At 46.5% G+C, this 14,430-nt stretch overlaps 1 protein-coding gene across 2 annotated transcripts in view; it reads left to right on the plus strand.

The window, feature by feature from the left end:
* The first annotated feature begins 200 nt into the window (after positions 1-200).
* The window catches only part of LOC122944874 (lanosterol synthase-like), a 91,817-nt gene continuing 77,587 nt past the window's right edge, over positions 201-14,430 (plus strand). For both annotated transcript variants that reach the window (XM_044303579.1, XM_044303580.1), the window contains exons 1-8: positions 201-330; positions 691-850; positions 9,246-9,384; positions 9,469-9,577; positions 12,506-12,627; positions 12,766-12,862; positions 14,078-14,213; positions 14,302-14,410. In XM_044303579.1, coding sequence (XP_044159514.1) covers positions 317-330; positions 691-850; positions 9,246-9,384; positions 9,469-9,577; positions 12,506-12,627; positions 12,766-12,862; positions 14,078-14,213; positions 14,302-14,410 — 886 coding nt within the window. In that variant the 5' untranslated portion in view covers positions 201-316. The remainder of the gene's footprint in view (positions 331-690; positions 851-9,245; positions 9,385-9,468; positions 9,578-12,505; positions 12,628-12,765; positions 12,863-14,077; positions 14,214-14,301; positions 14,411-14,430) is intronic.

The following is a 14,430-nucleotide window of genomic DNA, read 5'->3' on the forward strand; positions in this document are numbered from 1 at the left end:
CTGCCGCAAGTGTGAAAGTAATTTGATTCTTTTAACTAGTAGACTTATTAGATTCTTAGACTCAGTGTACGACTCAGTGCTTGTGCTTCACAGATCTGATTGTTTGCAGGGCAGGGAGGAGAGGGGCTGGCAGAAGCCTGGCTTCTACTCTAGGATCCTATTACACAAGACCTGCTGCTAGTCTCTGCTATACTACCGAGCCTGACTGATTCAAACGGATCAGCTCAGTCAGATGAACCGACTTCTCCAGTTCAGTGAAAGAAATCGATTCAAAAGAACAATTCGTTCATGAACCGGAGGGACAGAGAGCGGAGAGATGAGTGAGGGAACGTGAGTATCGTGCAGCTGTATGGGTGATGTTACTGTAATCAACGTGTGCATAGAAATATGGAAGAAAAATAGATTGTAAAAAAATGGTGTACAGTGAACTACTGTAATCATGTCCTATGCTGCTGCATTAAGGCACAGGACCATCTTTGGGGTCTGCTACACCCAACATACTTGGTGTTTTGCATAGATTTTCTAATTCAGCATTAAACATCAATGGGGGATACATATTGGGAAATTGCTACTTATGCAATTGCACCCAGTGTCTACCTAGTCGTGTGACTGGTAATAAACGTCAGCAGTCTATCTATATACTAATTGATCATGCCATATACAACGCCTTCTTTCTGTATTTTTCCCCAGGTGTCTACGCAGAAGGGGGGGCCCTTATAAGACTGCCCCCGCCACAGACCTCACACGTTGGCGTCTCACTTGCACAGAGGGCAGGCAAACCTGGCGCTATGTGGCGGGAGAAGATCGTCCACAGACTGCCCTGGAGGCACACTCTCTGGGATTGGATACGGTACCTAAGAGATTCCTGCACCAATTTACAGTAGTATTAATGTACACCGCCGTGTCCGTATTGCGTTCCGCAAAATACAGATACCTTCTAAATTTTTTTCACTCCTATAACTAGAAATCACTATTCCCGTCCACAATACGGACCAGAATAGGACGTGTACTATAATTTCCTGAACAAATATCTAGATGACGTCCGTGCGCTGTCTGTTTTTATTGCGGACCCTTAGAAATGAAAATCGAGCGGATGCGAATGCAAAATACATTTGTGTGCATGAGCCCATACTAAGGATACCGTAAAACCAGTCCAGTTTACAGGTACTCTAAATACCATAGCAGGAAATTGCTTAAATAGCCTTTCCAAGTTCTACTTTTTTTAAAGGGAATCTGTCACTAGCATATTAGCATTTATTTTTTTTATGAATCCATGTGTAATAAAGTACCTTATTTCCATATGTCTTGTTCTTTTTATTCTGTGTCTTGTAATTTCCTCAAAAAAACGCTTTTTATGATATTCAAATGACGCTTTTATGATATTCAAATGAAGCTGTAAGGAGCCCAGAGGGGCGTTATTCTTTGTCCACGGTGCCCAGGAACGCCCCTCTGAAGTGCCGTGCCCGCCTAAATTTGAAAACTAAGAACTCCTCCAAGATCGCCTAAATCGCCTCCCAAAGTGCTTCCCCCCCCCCCCCCCCTGCACCGCGCTTTGCGGCAAACTCCCCCGATCCTCCTCTCGCCCGCATCCGAAATCCCGCGCAGGCACAGTGCCGGTGGTTGCCTGCGCCTACGCGATGATAAGACGACTGAGGGCAACAGCTTCAACAGCGTCACTAGGCTGTTGCCCTCAGTCGTCTTATCATCGCGCAGGCGCAGGCAATCGCAGGCACTCTGCCTGCGCGGGATTTCGGATGCGGGCGAGAGGAGGATCGGGGGTGTTTGCCGCAGAGCGCGGTGCTGGGGGGGAAGCACTTAGCCTCGCCTCTGGGAGGCGATTTAGGCGATCTTGGAGGAGTTCTTAGTTTTCAAATTTAGGCGGGCACGGCACTTCAGAGGGGCGTTCCTGGGCACCGTGGACAAAGAATAACGCGCCTCTGGGCTCCTTACAGCTTCATTTGAATATCATAAAAGCGTTTTTTTGAAGAAATGACAAGACACAGAATAAAAAGAACAAGACATATGGAAATAAGGTACTTATTGGGCTAATATGCTAGTGACAGATTCCCTTTTATAGAAACAGAAGTGCTCCCTTTGACTGTAGGGAACAGTTTTTTGAGTTACGGTTTTGTTTGTAAAAATAAAAAAAAAAGCATCCAAAAACGGCAGCTTACATGTAATGCCTTAAAGTGCACTTGTCAGCAGGGTCAACCCTGCTAAACCAGACATTCTACGTGCTAGGGTTAATCTGTTTGGTTAAAATAATACCTACCGTAGATGGCAAAAATCTGTTGCACCATTCCAGAGAAAATGGAGTTTAATTAAATGTGACAATTACGCTGGGTTCAGACCTGAGCGTTCGCGATGGAGCGCTCTGTATGTGCGATTGTAACGGCATTTGCAATCGCGCATACAGAGACAAGCGAACGCCCATTGTCGCACGTTCCAGCTAAAGTCTATGTATGGGAAAGCGCGACAAGATGCCCCAAAGAAGCTCATGTACTTCTTGGGGCGTCGGGCGTTTTACAGCGCGATCGTACGCGCTGTAAAACGCTCAGATGAGAACCATTCCCATAGGGAATCATTGGTTCTTGCCTGTTGAGCGTTTTACAGCGCGTAGGAACGCGCTGTAGAACGCTCATGTCTGAACCCAGCCTCAGGGCATCAGTGCACTGAGGGGTGCAAGGTCCGTCCCTCGGTGCACTGGAGCTCTAATTTACATCTGGTATAAAACTGTTTTCTCTGGAACAGAGCAACAGATTTTCGGGTATCGTTTTAATCAGCAGCATCAGCCCTACCAGGCTGCATATCTAGTTTAACATGTTTAAGGGTACTTTCACACTAGCGTTCAAGTTTCTCGCCCATATTCATTGGGGGACACAAGAACCGTGGGTATAGCTATGTCCTCTAGGAGGCGTTGACACTAGTAAAAGCTGTTAGCTCCTCCCCTGGCAGCTATATCCCCTCCAGCCTGGAGAGAGAGCTTCAGTTTTTTCTAGTGTCAATAGGAGGCAAGACCTCCCTGCAGGGTAGCTCCTGAAGATTTTTTATTTTATTATTTACTGTATTTTTTTTTTTTCAGGTGGGAAACAGTGGTCACCTAGCCTCCCTGTTCTCCCGGGGAGCACGCCAGCGTTGGTCCGCCACGCTGCCTCCTCCCCCACAAGAAGACAAGGTGGACCAGGGCAGCCTCGCTCCCCTGCATCCCACCAGCAGAAGGGTCACCTATCCAAGTTCCTCTTCCAGCGTCCTGCCACTACGGTGCCAGTAGCTGAAGGATGTCTGATCCCTCTGGTGCACTTCCTAAGCTGCCTATAGCTGTCCATTATGCCTGCTCCATGTGTCAGGCAAAATTCCCTTGCGGGCAACTAGATTCTCCCTCTCTAAGGCGGTGGAAAAAAAGTGGGTCGCTTGGTTGAGAATCCGCCACCAGAGCAGGCTGCACCTCCCTCGGATGCACCCTCCAGAGCTTCTTGCTCGGGTGATCCCCCTAGGTCACTTCCTTCTGGTAAATCCGTCAGCGCACGGCAGTCACAAAAACGTCCCAGAGAAGAACACGTTTCTTCCTCTGATACACCCTGTGTACGATCTCACTCAGGTTTTTCTTCTCCTGGGGATGTGCCGTCCGAAGGAGAGGTTGAGAATTCTGATTTGGATATGGATACGGAGCAGCCTTCCAAGTTGGCCTCCACTGTGGATAGCTTCATTGCTGCCATCCACGACACCTTCCAGGTGCAGGATGACCCCCCCCCCCCCCCACTGACCAACATGGGGTATCCTTCTTCAGTTCAAAACAGGCCAAAACAAGGTGTTTCCTCACCATAATGATTTTTCGGTGCTCTTCAGCGCTTGCAGTCACCTTACGCCGCAAGCTCTGGCTGAAGGTTTGGGCAGCGGACGCGACTTCCAAGCGTTCTCTAACCGGACTTCCCTTTGCCGGCGCCCGTCTCTTTGGTACTCGGCTGGACGGGAGGCAAGAGCACCCATCTCCCACAACCTACAGCTAAGCGGGCCTCTCAGGCTAGGTCAGGTTCCTCACGTGGTAGGCCCTTTTCGTCAATTCGCTAGTTCCCGTCTAGCGGCAAGCTCTTCCGCCGGGGGGGTGGGTTTACTTCCCAGGATCAACTCAAAAAGCCGTCCTTTCGGGCACAGCCATCCTGGCGTCCCAGGCCTCAGGCCGCTCAACCTTCTGCGGCTCAGCAGTCCTCCGACGCTTGGGCACTCGAGATTGTATCCTCGGGATACGCGATCAAGTTCTCGCCCCTTCCCCCAGCCCCCGAGCAAACGGTCGCCTTCTCCCAGGCCATTCAGTCCCTCCTGGACCGAGGAGTCATCTCTCCTGTTCCCCCAGCAGAGAGGTGTAAGGGGTTCTACTCGAACCTTTTTGTGGTCCCCAAAAAGGAGGGCTCTGTGCGCCCAATCCTGGACCTCAAACTGCTGAACAAGTTCCTCCGCCTCAGCGGTTTTGGATGGAATCCCTTTGTTCCGTAATTGCTTCTCTGGAACGGGGGGGAATTCCTTTCGGCCGTAGATATCCAGGACGCATACCTCCACGTCCCCATCACGCGGAGTCATCAGCGCCTCCTGAGGTTTGCAATTAGAGACTATCATTACCAGTTTGTTGCCCTCCTGTTCGGGCTGGCGACTGCGCCTCGGGTTTTCACAAAAATTCTGGCCCCTCTTCTCACCCTGCTCCCTTCCAGAGGCATCTTCCTTATGCCTTATCTGGACGACATCCTCATCAAGGCTCCCTCTTTCGCTCAGGCATCGAGCAACGTACAGATCACGCTGGAAGCCCTTGCACGTTTAGGGTGGCTGGTCAATCTGCAGAAGTCATCTCTGACTCCCTCCAGACAACTGGTCTTTCTGGGTATGCTTCTGGACACGGAAGCGGCACAAGTTTGCCTTCCTCCGGACAAGCGACTGGCCTTACACCGTTCGGTGAGGGTTCTTCTCGACTACAGGCTTCCGTCCATTTGCCTCTGCATGAGGATGTTAGGGAAGATGGTCGCCTGTTTCGAGGCGATTCCCTTTGCCCAGTTCCACTCTCGCAGGTTCCAGAGAGCGATCCTGTCCTCCTGGGATAAATCGTCCGAGAGTCTGGACTATCCCATCCGCCTCTCTCCCCAAGTGAGGTCGTCTCTTTGTTGGTGGCTTTTGTTTCCAGTTTTGGGAAGGTCTTTCCTTCCAATATCCTGGACGGTTGTTACCACCGACGCCAGTCTGCAAGGTTGGGGAGGAGTGTTCCCTCCCAGGACAGTCCAAGGCACATGGTCTCAGTCGGAGTCCAAGCTTTCGATCAATGTCCTGGAGCTCAGGGCGATTCTTTTATCCCTCCGGCCCTGGACCCACCTCCTGAAGGGTTGCCCCCCTCAGAGTCTAGTTGGACAACGCCACGGCGGTAGCGTACATCAACCACCAGGAGGGAACATGCAGTTTCGCGGTGATGCAGGAATCTGCCAAGATCTTACGGTAGGCGGAGGTCCACGTACCGGCAATTTCAGCAATCTACATCCCGGGTGTGGAGAACTGGACTGTGGACTTCCTCAGCAGGACTACAATAGATCTGGGCGAGGGGTCCCTCCACCCGGAGGTATTCGAGTCGATCTGTCTACGTTGGGGTAGCCCCGACGTGGACTTGATGGCCTCAAGACTCAATCAGAAACTTCCCACCTTCCTCTCCTGAGCAATAGATCAGGAAGCTTGCGGTGTGGACGCCCTGATCTCCCCTTGCCATGGGTTCTTCCTCCTTTACGTGTTTCCCCCCTTCCCTCTCCTACCCTGGGTTCTAAAAAAATCAGGATGGAGGGCATTCCGACGATCCTCGTCGCTCCGGATTGGCCCCGTCGCGCGTGGTACGCCAACCTCGTTCTCCTTCTAGGAGACGTCCCTTGGTCCCTACCACTCAGAGATGACCTTCTTTCGCAGGGACCGGTCTTCCATCAGCATTTAAGGTCTCTTCGTTTGACGGCGTGGCCATTCTGATGCGAAAAGGTTTTTTGGCGGATGTCATCCGCACCATGATTCAGGCCATGAAGCCTGCATCGTCCAGGATCTATTACAGGACTTTTGTGAAAGCCGGAACATTCCACCACTTTGTTTTTCTTCCCCCCACTGTCCTGTCCTTTCTTCAATCAGGGTTGAACCTTGGTCTGGCCCTTAGTTCTTTGGTGTCGGTTCTTTCTATCCTTTTCCAGCGCCCTCTGGCCCCCCTTGGGCCTGTAAGGACTTTTCTTCAGGGAATGGCACATACGGTTCCTCCATACCGTCCTCCTTTACCGCCTTTACCGCCTTGGGATCTGAATTTAGTCCTCTCAGCGCTCCAGGCTTCCCCCTTTGACCCCTTGCGGGAGATTTCTCTCCGACTCCTGTCCTGGAAGGTAGTTTTCCTTGTAGCCATCAGACGGGTGTCCGAGTTGGCGGTGCTCTCTTGCAGAGAACCCTTCCTGGTTATTCATAAGGATAAAGCGGTTCTCCGGTCTGTTTATTCTTTTCTTCCGAAGGTGGTCACTGACTTTCATATCAACGAGATAATTGTCCTTCCCTCACTGTGTCCCTCTCCTTCACACCCTAAGGAAAGGGATTTACACCATTTGGATGTTGTCAGAGCTCTAAAGATCTATTTAGCACCCTCCGGTCCCTTCCGCCGTACAAACTTCCTATTTGTGATTCTGGAGGGTCCTCGCAAGGGATTGGCGGCCTCCAAGGTGGCAATCGCACGTTGGATTTGGGCTGCAATTGCGGGGCAGGGTTCTGCCCTTAGGTGTCACGGGTCACTCCACCATAGTGGTGGGCGCATCTTGGGCTCGGAGGAATCGCGCTTCGGCTGCACAGTTGTGTAAGGCGGCTACTTGGTCCTCATTACACACATTCACAAGATTTTACCAGGTGCAATCTTATGCCTTGGGCCGCATGGTCTTGCAGGCGGCAGTTTCTTAGATGCCTGCAGGGGCGCTTGCTTCCATGGGTCTGTGGTTTTTCCTCCCTGTGGACTGCTTTTGGATGTTCCACGGTTCCTGTGTCCCCGAATAAATATGGGCGAGAAAACAAGATTTTTGTAAAACTTACCAGTAAAATCTCTTTCTCGCTCTTCATTGGGGGACACAGCACCCACCCAGTATTGTTGTTCGACCACAGTTGTGGCAGTTGCTTGTTAGAACCCCATTGGGTCCTTGGCATGGTTGGTGTTCCATGTTTTTTTCATTGGTTAGCTTGCTTCTCCTACTGCTTGTGCACAAACTGAAGCTCTCTCTCCAGGCTGGAGGGGGTATAGCTACCAGGGGAGGAGCTAACAGCTTTTACCTAGTGTCAACACCTCCTAGAGGACATAGATATACCCACGGTTCCTGTGTCCCCCAGTGAAGAGCGAGAAAGAGATTTTACTGGTAAGTTTTACAGAAAAAACGTTTTTCCGGTATTGAGATATGTCATAGTGGCTCAATACTGGAAAAAAAACTCTTCAGTTTTGTCCCCGTTCATTGTCAATGGGGATAAAACTGAACTGAGCAGAATGGAATGCTCCAAAATGCATTCCGTTCCATTTAGTTGCGTTCCCAGACCGGTTGTATTTTGCTTTCTGTCCTGGGATGCGAAGCAAGACGGATCTGTCCTTGCACACAATGTAAGTCAATGGGGACGGATCCGTTTTCTCTGCCACAATAGAAAACTGATCCATTCCCCATTGACTTTCAATAGAGTTAATGATGGATTCGTCTTGGGTATAGAAACATAGAATGTGTCGGCAGATAAGAACCATTTGGCCCATCTACTCTGCCCAATATACTGAATACTATGAATAGCCCCTGGCCCTATCTTATATGAAGGGTGGCCTTATGCCTATCCCATGCATGCTTAAACTCCTTCACTGTATTTGCAGCTACCACTTCTGCAGGAAGGTTATTCCATGCATCCACTACTCTCTCAGTAAAGTAATACTTCCTGATATTACTTTTAAACCTTTGCCCCTCTAATTTAAAACGATGTCCTCTTGTAGCAGTTTTTCTTCTTCTAAATATTCTCTCCTCTTTTACCTTGTTGATTCCCTTTATGTATTTAAAAGTTTCTATCATATCCCCTCTGTCTCGTCTTTCCTCAAAGCTATACATGTTAAGGTCCTTTAATCTTTCCTGGTAAGTTTTATCCTGCAATCCATGTACCAGTTTAGTAGCTCTTCTCTGAACTCTCTCCAAAGTATCAATATCCTTCTGGAGATATGGTCTCCAGTACTGCGCACAATACTCCAAATGAGGTCTCACTAGTGCTCTGTAGAGCGGCATGAGCACCTCCCTCTTTCTACTGGTATTGCCTCTCCCTATACACCCCAGCATTCTGCTAGCATCTCCTGCTGCTCTATGACATTGTCTGCCTACCTTTAAGTCTTCTGAAATAATGACCCCTAAATCCCTTTCCTCAGATACTGAGGTTAGGACTGTATCACTGATTGTATATTCTGCTCTTGGGTTTTTACGCCCCAGATGCATTATCTTGCACTTATCAACATAAAATTTTAGTTGCCAGATTTTTTACCATAGTTTGTTAAAGATAATACAACTGTATCCGTTCATAACGGATGCAGATGGTTGTATTATCAGTAACGGAAGCATTTTTGCTGGACCCTGCCAGATCCAGCAAAAACGCTAGTGTGAAAGTAGCCTAATCCTGCTGAGATATGCTCTTATAATTACATCAAAGGAACACTACAGGGTGATACAGTCTCGTAAATATATATATTTTTTTACGGGAGTTGGCATTACCTGTGAGATTTACATGTTCTAAGTAGTAGGACTCATGCACACGACTGTATGTATGTTGCTGTGCGAATCAGAAAACATGGATCCGCAGATGACATCTGTTTTTCCAGATCCATTATAACAAAGCCTGTCCTTGTCCGCAAAAATGGACAAGAATAGGATATGTTCTATTTAAATTTTAACGGAACAGACATACGGACAAGGAATGCACACGGAGTCATTTCTGGGGGTTTTCAAGCCCCATTAAAATTAATGGTTCTTAATCGGACCTGTAAAAAAAAAAACTAACAGAAACGGAAGAAAAATACTGTCGTGTGCATGAGCCCTTAGCCTGTTGAGACCAAATTTAGACTGCCACAGATCACTCCCTCCATTGCATTTATCTATAGGAGCCATTTTTGTATGTCCGTTCATTGGAATGACGTCTCTAATGTAATGTGATATCTGTAAATGGCAGTAAAATCAGTAACACGCGGCTTCTGCTGTTCTATGCAGAATGATTATTTTAACGACTTACCAAAGGCGTTTACTGCCCAAGATGGAGCCGAAAATGGACTAACATTTTACTCTGCTTTACAAGCCGAGGACGGCCACTGGGCTGGGGATTATGGCGGGCCACTCTTCTTAATGCCAGGTGAGGCTTTTCATCTCTGCATGACTCCCATGACTCTGTCTGTTGTGGGGGAATAGTTTCTGTAAATTTGTGACACTCTCGTAGGTCTTCTGATTGCATGCCACGTGACTCAGACCCCCCTCCCTGGCGCTACCAAGCAGGAGATGATCCGGTACTTGCGATCCGTACAGCTTCCTGATGGCGGATGGGGCCTGTGAGTATCTGACGGTTTTAATTGTTTCAGAGTTTATAAGCACTCAGAGCACATACATAGCGGTGTGCACTGTGTATGGACATGCTGCGTTCACTAAAGTCTTTGTACAAAGTGTTTAATATATAGATGTGTGTAAAATGGTACACTGCCCCTTTAATGCTTTACTTACCATCTAGGCATATCTAGAGTATTATAGAACTAGTCAAAGGTCAGATGATAGCGCTTTAGTGTATTTTTCTCTTGACTTTTCAACTTCAATATATTTTTTAACGTTTTTTAAAACAATATGTGCAAAATCCGAGCACCGTGGGTATAATCTACACTATATTATTGTAATAGGCATAGTACTTGAATTAAAGGGGTTCTCTGGGATTTTAATATTGAGCAATCAAGTTCTGCCCCCTCTTCAAACAGCCAATTACGGGGGTGCCAGGAGCTGGACCTTGATCATGCTTGATGGGGCTGCAGGGCTTGAACAAGTGCTGCAGCCTCTTTGTTTTTCTTCGTTTATGTAGTGGCTGTGCGTGGTACTACAGTTCTGCCCTGCTCAAGTGAATGGGACGGAGGAAATTTTATCACCAGCACAGCTGCTACAGAATGTATGGCACTGTGCCTGGTAAAGAAGATGCCCTTGTGGCCCCTTCAATAAGCTGATTGGGGTGCCAGGAGTTAGACCTCCGCAATCTGATATTATGTTCAGTGACATGCAAAAGTTTGGGGACCCCTGGTCTAAATTACTGTTACTGTAAGCAGTTAAGCAAGTTGAAGATTAAATTATCTCCAAAAGGCATGAAGTTAAAGAGGAAACACACTTTTCAACATTTTAAGCAATATCAGTGTATTATTTTGGTTTTCTACAATGGAGTACCTTGCAAAAGAATGGAAACCCAATGAGATTTGATTGCTCGGATAACATTGACCGAGGTCTCAGACCTTAAATAGCCTTGTCAGACAAGGCTAGATGATGCAAATTTCAAAGCTTTATAAATAGCCAGATTCCTCCAACCTTGTGCCAAAAAACAGCAGCCATGAGTTCTATTAAGCAGCTGCGTAATGCTATGAAAATGATTGAGTCCCACAAAGCAGGAGAAGGCTAGAAGAAGATAACAAAGCATTTCAGGTTGCCATTTCCTCAGTTCGAAATGTAATTAAGAAATGGCAACCTGAAATGCTTTATCTTCTTCTAGCCTTCTCCTACTTTGTGGGCCTCAATCATTTTAAAGAGGACCTGTCACCACTCCTGACATGCCTATTTTAATAGCCTAATGCATTCCTCATGTCATAACAATTCTGGAACATCTATTCTTATGGCTCTATGTTGTGCCATTCCTTTATTATTTGCACTTGAATTATGAATAAATTACTATTAGCCTTCAGTAAGGGTACAGAGGATAGGTAACCAGTTGGGGGGGTGTCCTTGCACAGACTGATTCTATCTACTCAGTGCTGCCATTTTCAGACTGTGCAGGTACACCCCCCCCCCCCCCAACTGGTTACCTCTCCTCTGTACCCTTACTGAAGTCTAATAGCAATTCATTTGTAACTTCTAGTGCAAATAATACAGGAATGGCACAACATAGAGCCATAAGAATAGATGCTCCAGAATTATTAGTACATGGGAAATGCTTGAAGCTATTAAAATAGGCATGTCAGGAGTGGTGAAAGGTCCTCTTTAAAAGGAACAGTGGAGGTCAAGAGAAGGTCTGGAAGACCAAGGAAAATTTCAGAGCCAGCTGCTCATAGGATTACTAGAAAGGCAAATCAGAACCATCGCTTGACTGAAAAAGACCTTCAGGAAGATTTAGCAGACTCTGGAGTTGTACATTATTCTACTGTTAAGTGACAGCTGCACAAATATGGCCTTTATGAAAGAGTCATCAGAAGATAAATTCTCCCACATCCTCACCACAAAATTTAGCTTCAGAAGTTTGCAACGGGACATCTAAACAAGCCTGATGTATTTTGGAAACAAGTCTGTGGACTGATGAGGTTAGAATAGTTAGTGAGCGAAGGTATGTTTGGAGAAAAAAGGGCACAGAATTTCATGAAAAGAACACCTCTCCAACCATTAAGCATTGGCATGGACCAATCATGCTTTGGGGTTGTGTTACAGCCAATGGCACGGGGAACGTTTCACAGGTAGAGAGAAGAGTGGATTCAATGAAATTCCAGGAAATTCTGGAGGCAAACATAACACCAACTGTAAAAACGCTGAAGTTAAAAAGACGATGGCTTCAAGAAAAACATAATGACCCTTAATCACCTCAAAATCCACAATAGTCTACTTCAAAAGGCACAAGCTGAAACTTTTGCCATGTCCCTCGCAGTCCCCTGATCTGATGTCATAAACAAACTGTGGATTGACCTCAAAAGAGCCATGCATGCGAGACGGTCTAGGAATCTCACAGAACTGGAAGACTTTTGCAGGGAACAATAGATGAAAATCCCTCAAACAAGAATTAAAAGAGTTTTGGTTGGCTACAAAAAGTGTTAACAAGCTGTGATACTTGCTCAAGAGGGTGCTACTAGGTACTAACCACGCAGGACGCCCAAAGTTTTGCTTTTTTGTTAGTTTGAAAATGTAAAAGATGAAAAAAAAAATTGTTTTTGCTTAAAATAAAAAAGGAATGTGTCATCTTTAACTTTAAGCCTTTTGGAGATCATTTTATCTTCAAGTTGCTTAACTCTTCACAGTAACTGTTGCATGCCACTGTATAGTCATACACATACCTGCAGTTACTTTTTCTCTAAGAATACTATGTACAATTCCCTATAAACAGTTGCGTAGCTTTGAAGCTATATTTCGCAGCCCTCTTCCCCACCAGATCTGTGGAGGGAAGCATATTTACCTGCTCCCCACCACTCCGTTTCGGCTAAAAACTTGATGGTTTCCATGTTTCCCTGTAGTAATTAACTTCAAAAATTTAGGCACATTGAAGATAAGAGTACTGTGTTTGGCACGGCTCTCAGTTACACTTCTCTGCGCCTTCTTGGAGTGTCGCAGGATGACCCAGATATAACCCGGGCTCGCAACAATCTTCACAGTAAAGGTAAGTCCAGACCAGCACATTTGTAGCATGTATGCCGATACATTGTTCTGCCATTCGTTGTCCTCTTAACACTGTTTTCCTGGTTCTTGTGGCCTTTTTGTCCTATATTCTTTCTAATATATCCAACTTTTGTTGCAGGAGGTGCCATTGGTATTCCTTCTTGGGGAAAATTTTGGTTAGCTGTGCTCAATGTGTACAGTTGGGAGGGAATGAACACGCTATTCCCAGAGATGTGGTGAGTTTTTTTATTTTCTTTTGGACAAACTTTATACAACCCCTAACATTAAGGGGGTATTTACATTTCAGACACTGATGGCATATCTCGAGGATATGCCACCAATGTCAGACCTGTCTCCAAACCAGGGTCCCCTAAGTGAAGGAGAGCGCACTGCGCATGCGTTGTTTGCTCTCCATTCACTGCTATGGAAGTTCGTCTGAACTCCAACAAATGTGAACGCAGGGTAGCTGCACATGCACGGCTGCTCACCCTTCACATCTGGGGGCCCATTCTGGAGATAGGAGTCGGTCCCAGAGGTGCACATATCTGACATTGATGGCATATCAATGTCCAATACGCTATTCCCAGAAATGTTGCAGTCCAAAAATACAACTTGTGCCATAAAAAAAACAAGCCCACATATAGCTATATGAACAAAAAAGTCAAAAGGTTATTTCTCTTGGAAGACGGGAAGGATAAAAATGAAAATTGGCCCATTCCTTAAAGGGGTTATCTGAGGCTAAAAAATGTCCCCCCTATGCCCGGGTCCCTCGCATTGAATATACTTATCTGCCTCCCCGCGCCGCTCCTGCTTATCCCCGTGCGTGGATATATATTCAATGTTAGGGGCCCAGGCATATGGGGGACATTTTTCGGATAACCCCTTTAAAGAGATATTCCCATCGCAGACATTGATGGCTTATTGATAGGATATAATCAATGTCAGGAGAGCAGCTATGAATGCGCAGCCACCCTCTGTTGACCTTTATGAGAGTTCTCAGCCAAGTGCTGGCTCAGCTATTTCTGGCAGTCCCATGGCGGCGTATAGAGAAGTAGCTGTGCATGTGCGGTGCACTCTCCCTCACTTCAGAGGCCCCTTTCTGGATAGAGGAGCGGGTCCCAGAGGTAGGAACCACACTGTCCTGATTAGATGGCTTATCTTAGCGATATGTCATCAATGTGTGAGGTGGGAATACCCCTTTAAGGGGCTAAGCAACAGTGTTCTGTGTCACATTCAGTAACAGACTGCCTGTAATTTGCTTACAGACTTTTAGGGAAAGTGATATAAATTCTACTTTAATGCATTTCTATATTTTACTTTTCTGGTTCAATAGCTTTTATTGCTGTTTTATAAATGATGTATCAGTAGTATATAGTAAACTATACAATGTACATCACATAATAAATAAGTATTTTACGTTTCTTCTCTAACCCCCTATTGTTCTTTTTTAGGCTCTTACCCCAGTGGTTTCCCGCTCACCCTAGCACCCTTTGGTGTCACTGCCGACAGGTTTACTTGCCCATGAGCTACTGTTACGCTACACGCTTGAGTGCCCATGAGGATGACTTAATCCGCAGCTTGAGACAAGTAAGGGGCAGGACATTAATTTGTGTCTTTGAGTTTTTACATTTTTTACTGTTTGATGCTTCGTATTTTCACGTTTGCTTTCGTGCAGGAGCTGTACGTGCAGGAATACAGCAGTATCAATTGGCCTGCGCAGAAGAACAATGTTGCCGCCTGTGATCTTTACACACCGCACAGTACACTACTTAACTTTGCTTATGGTGAGAGGCACTGGTTCTGG

Source organism: Bufo gargarizans, chromosome 8, assembly GCF_014858855.1.
Source record: "Bufo gargarizans isolate SCDJY-AF-19 chromosome 8, ASM1485885v1, whole genome shotgun sequence".
Lineage (NCBI taxonomy): Eukaryota > Metazoa > Chordata > Amphibia > Anura > Bufonidae > Bufo > Bufo gargarizans.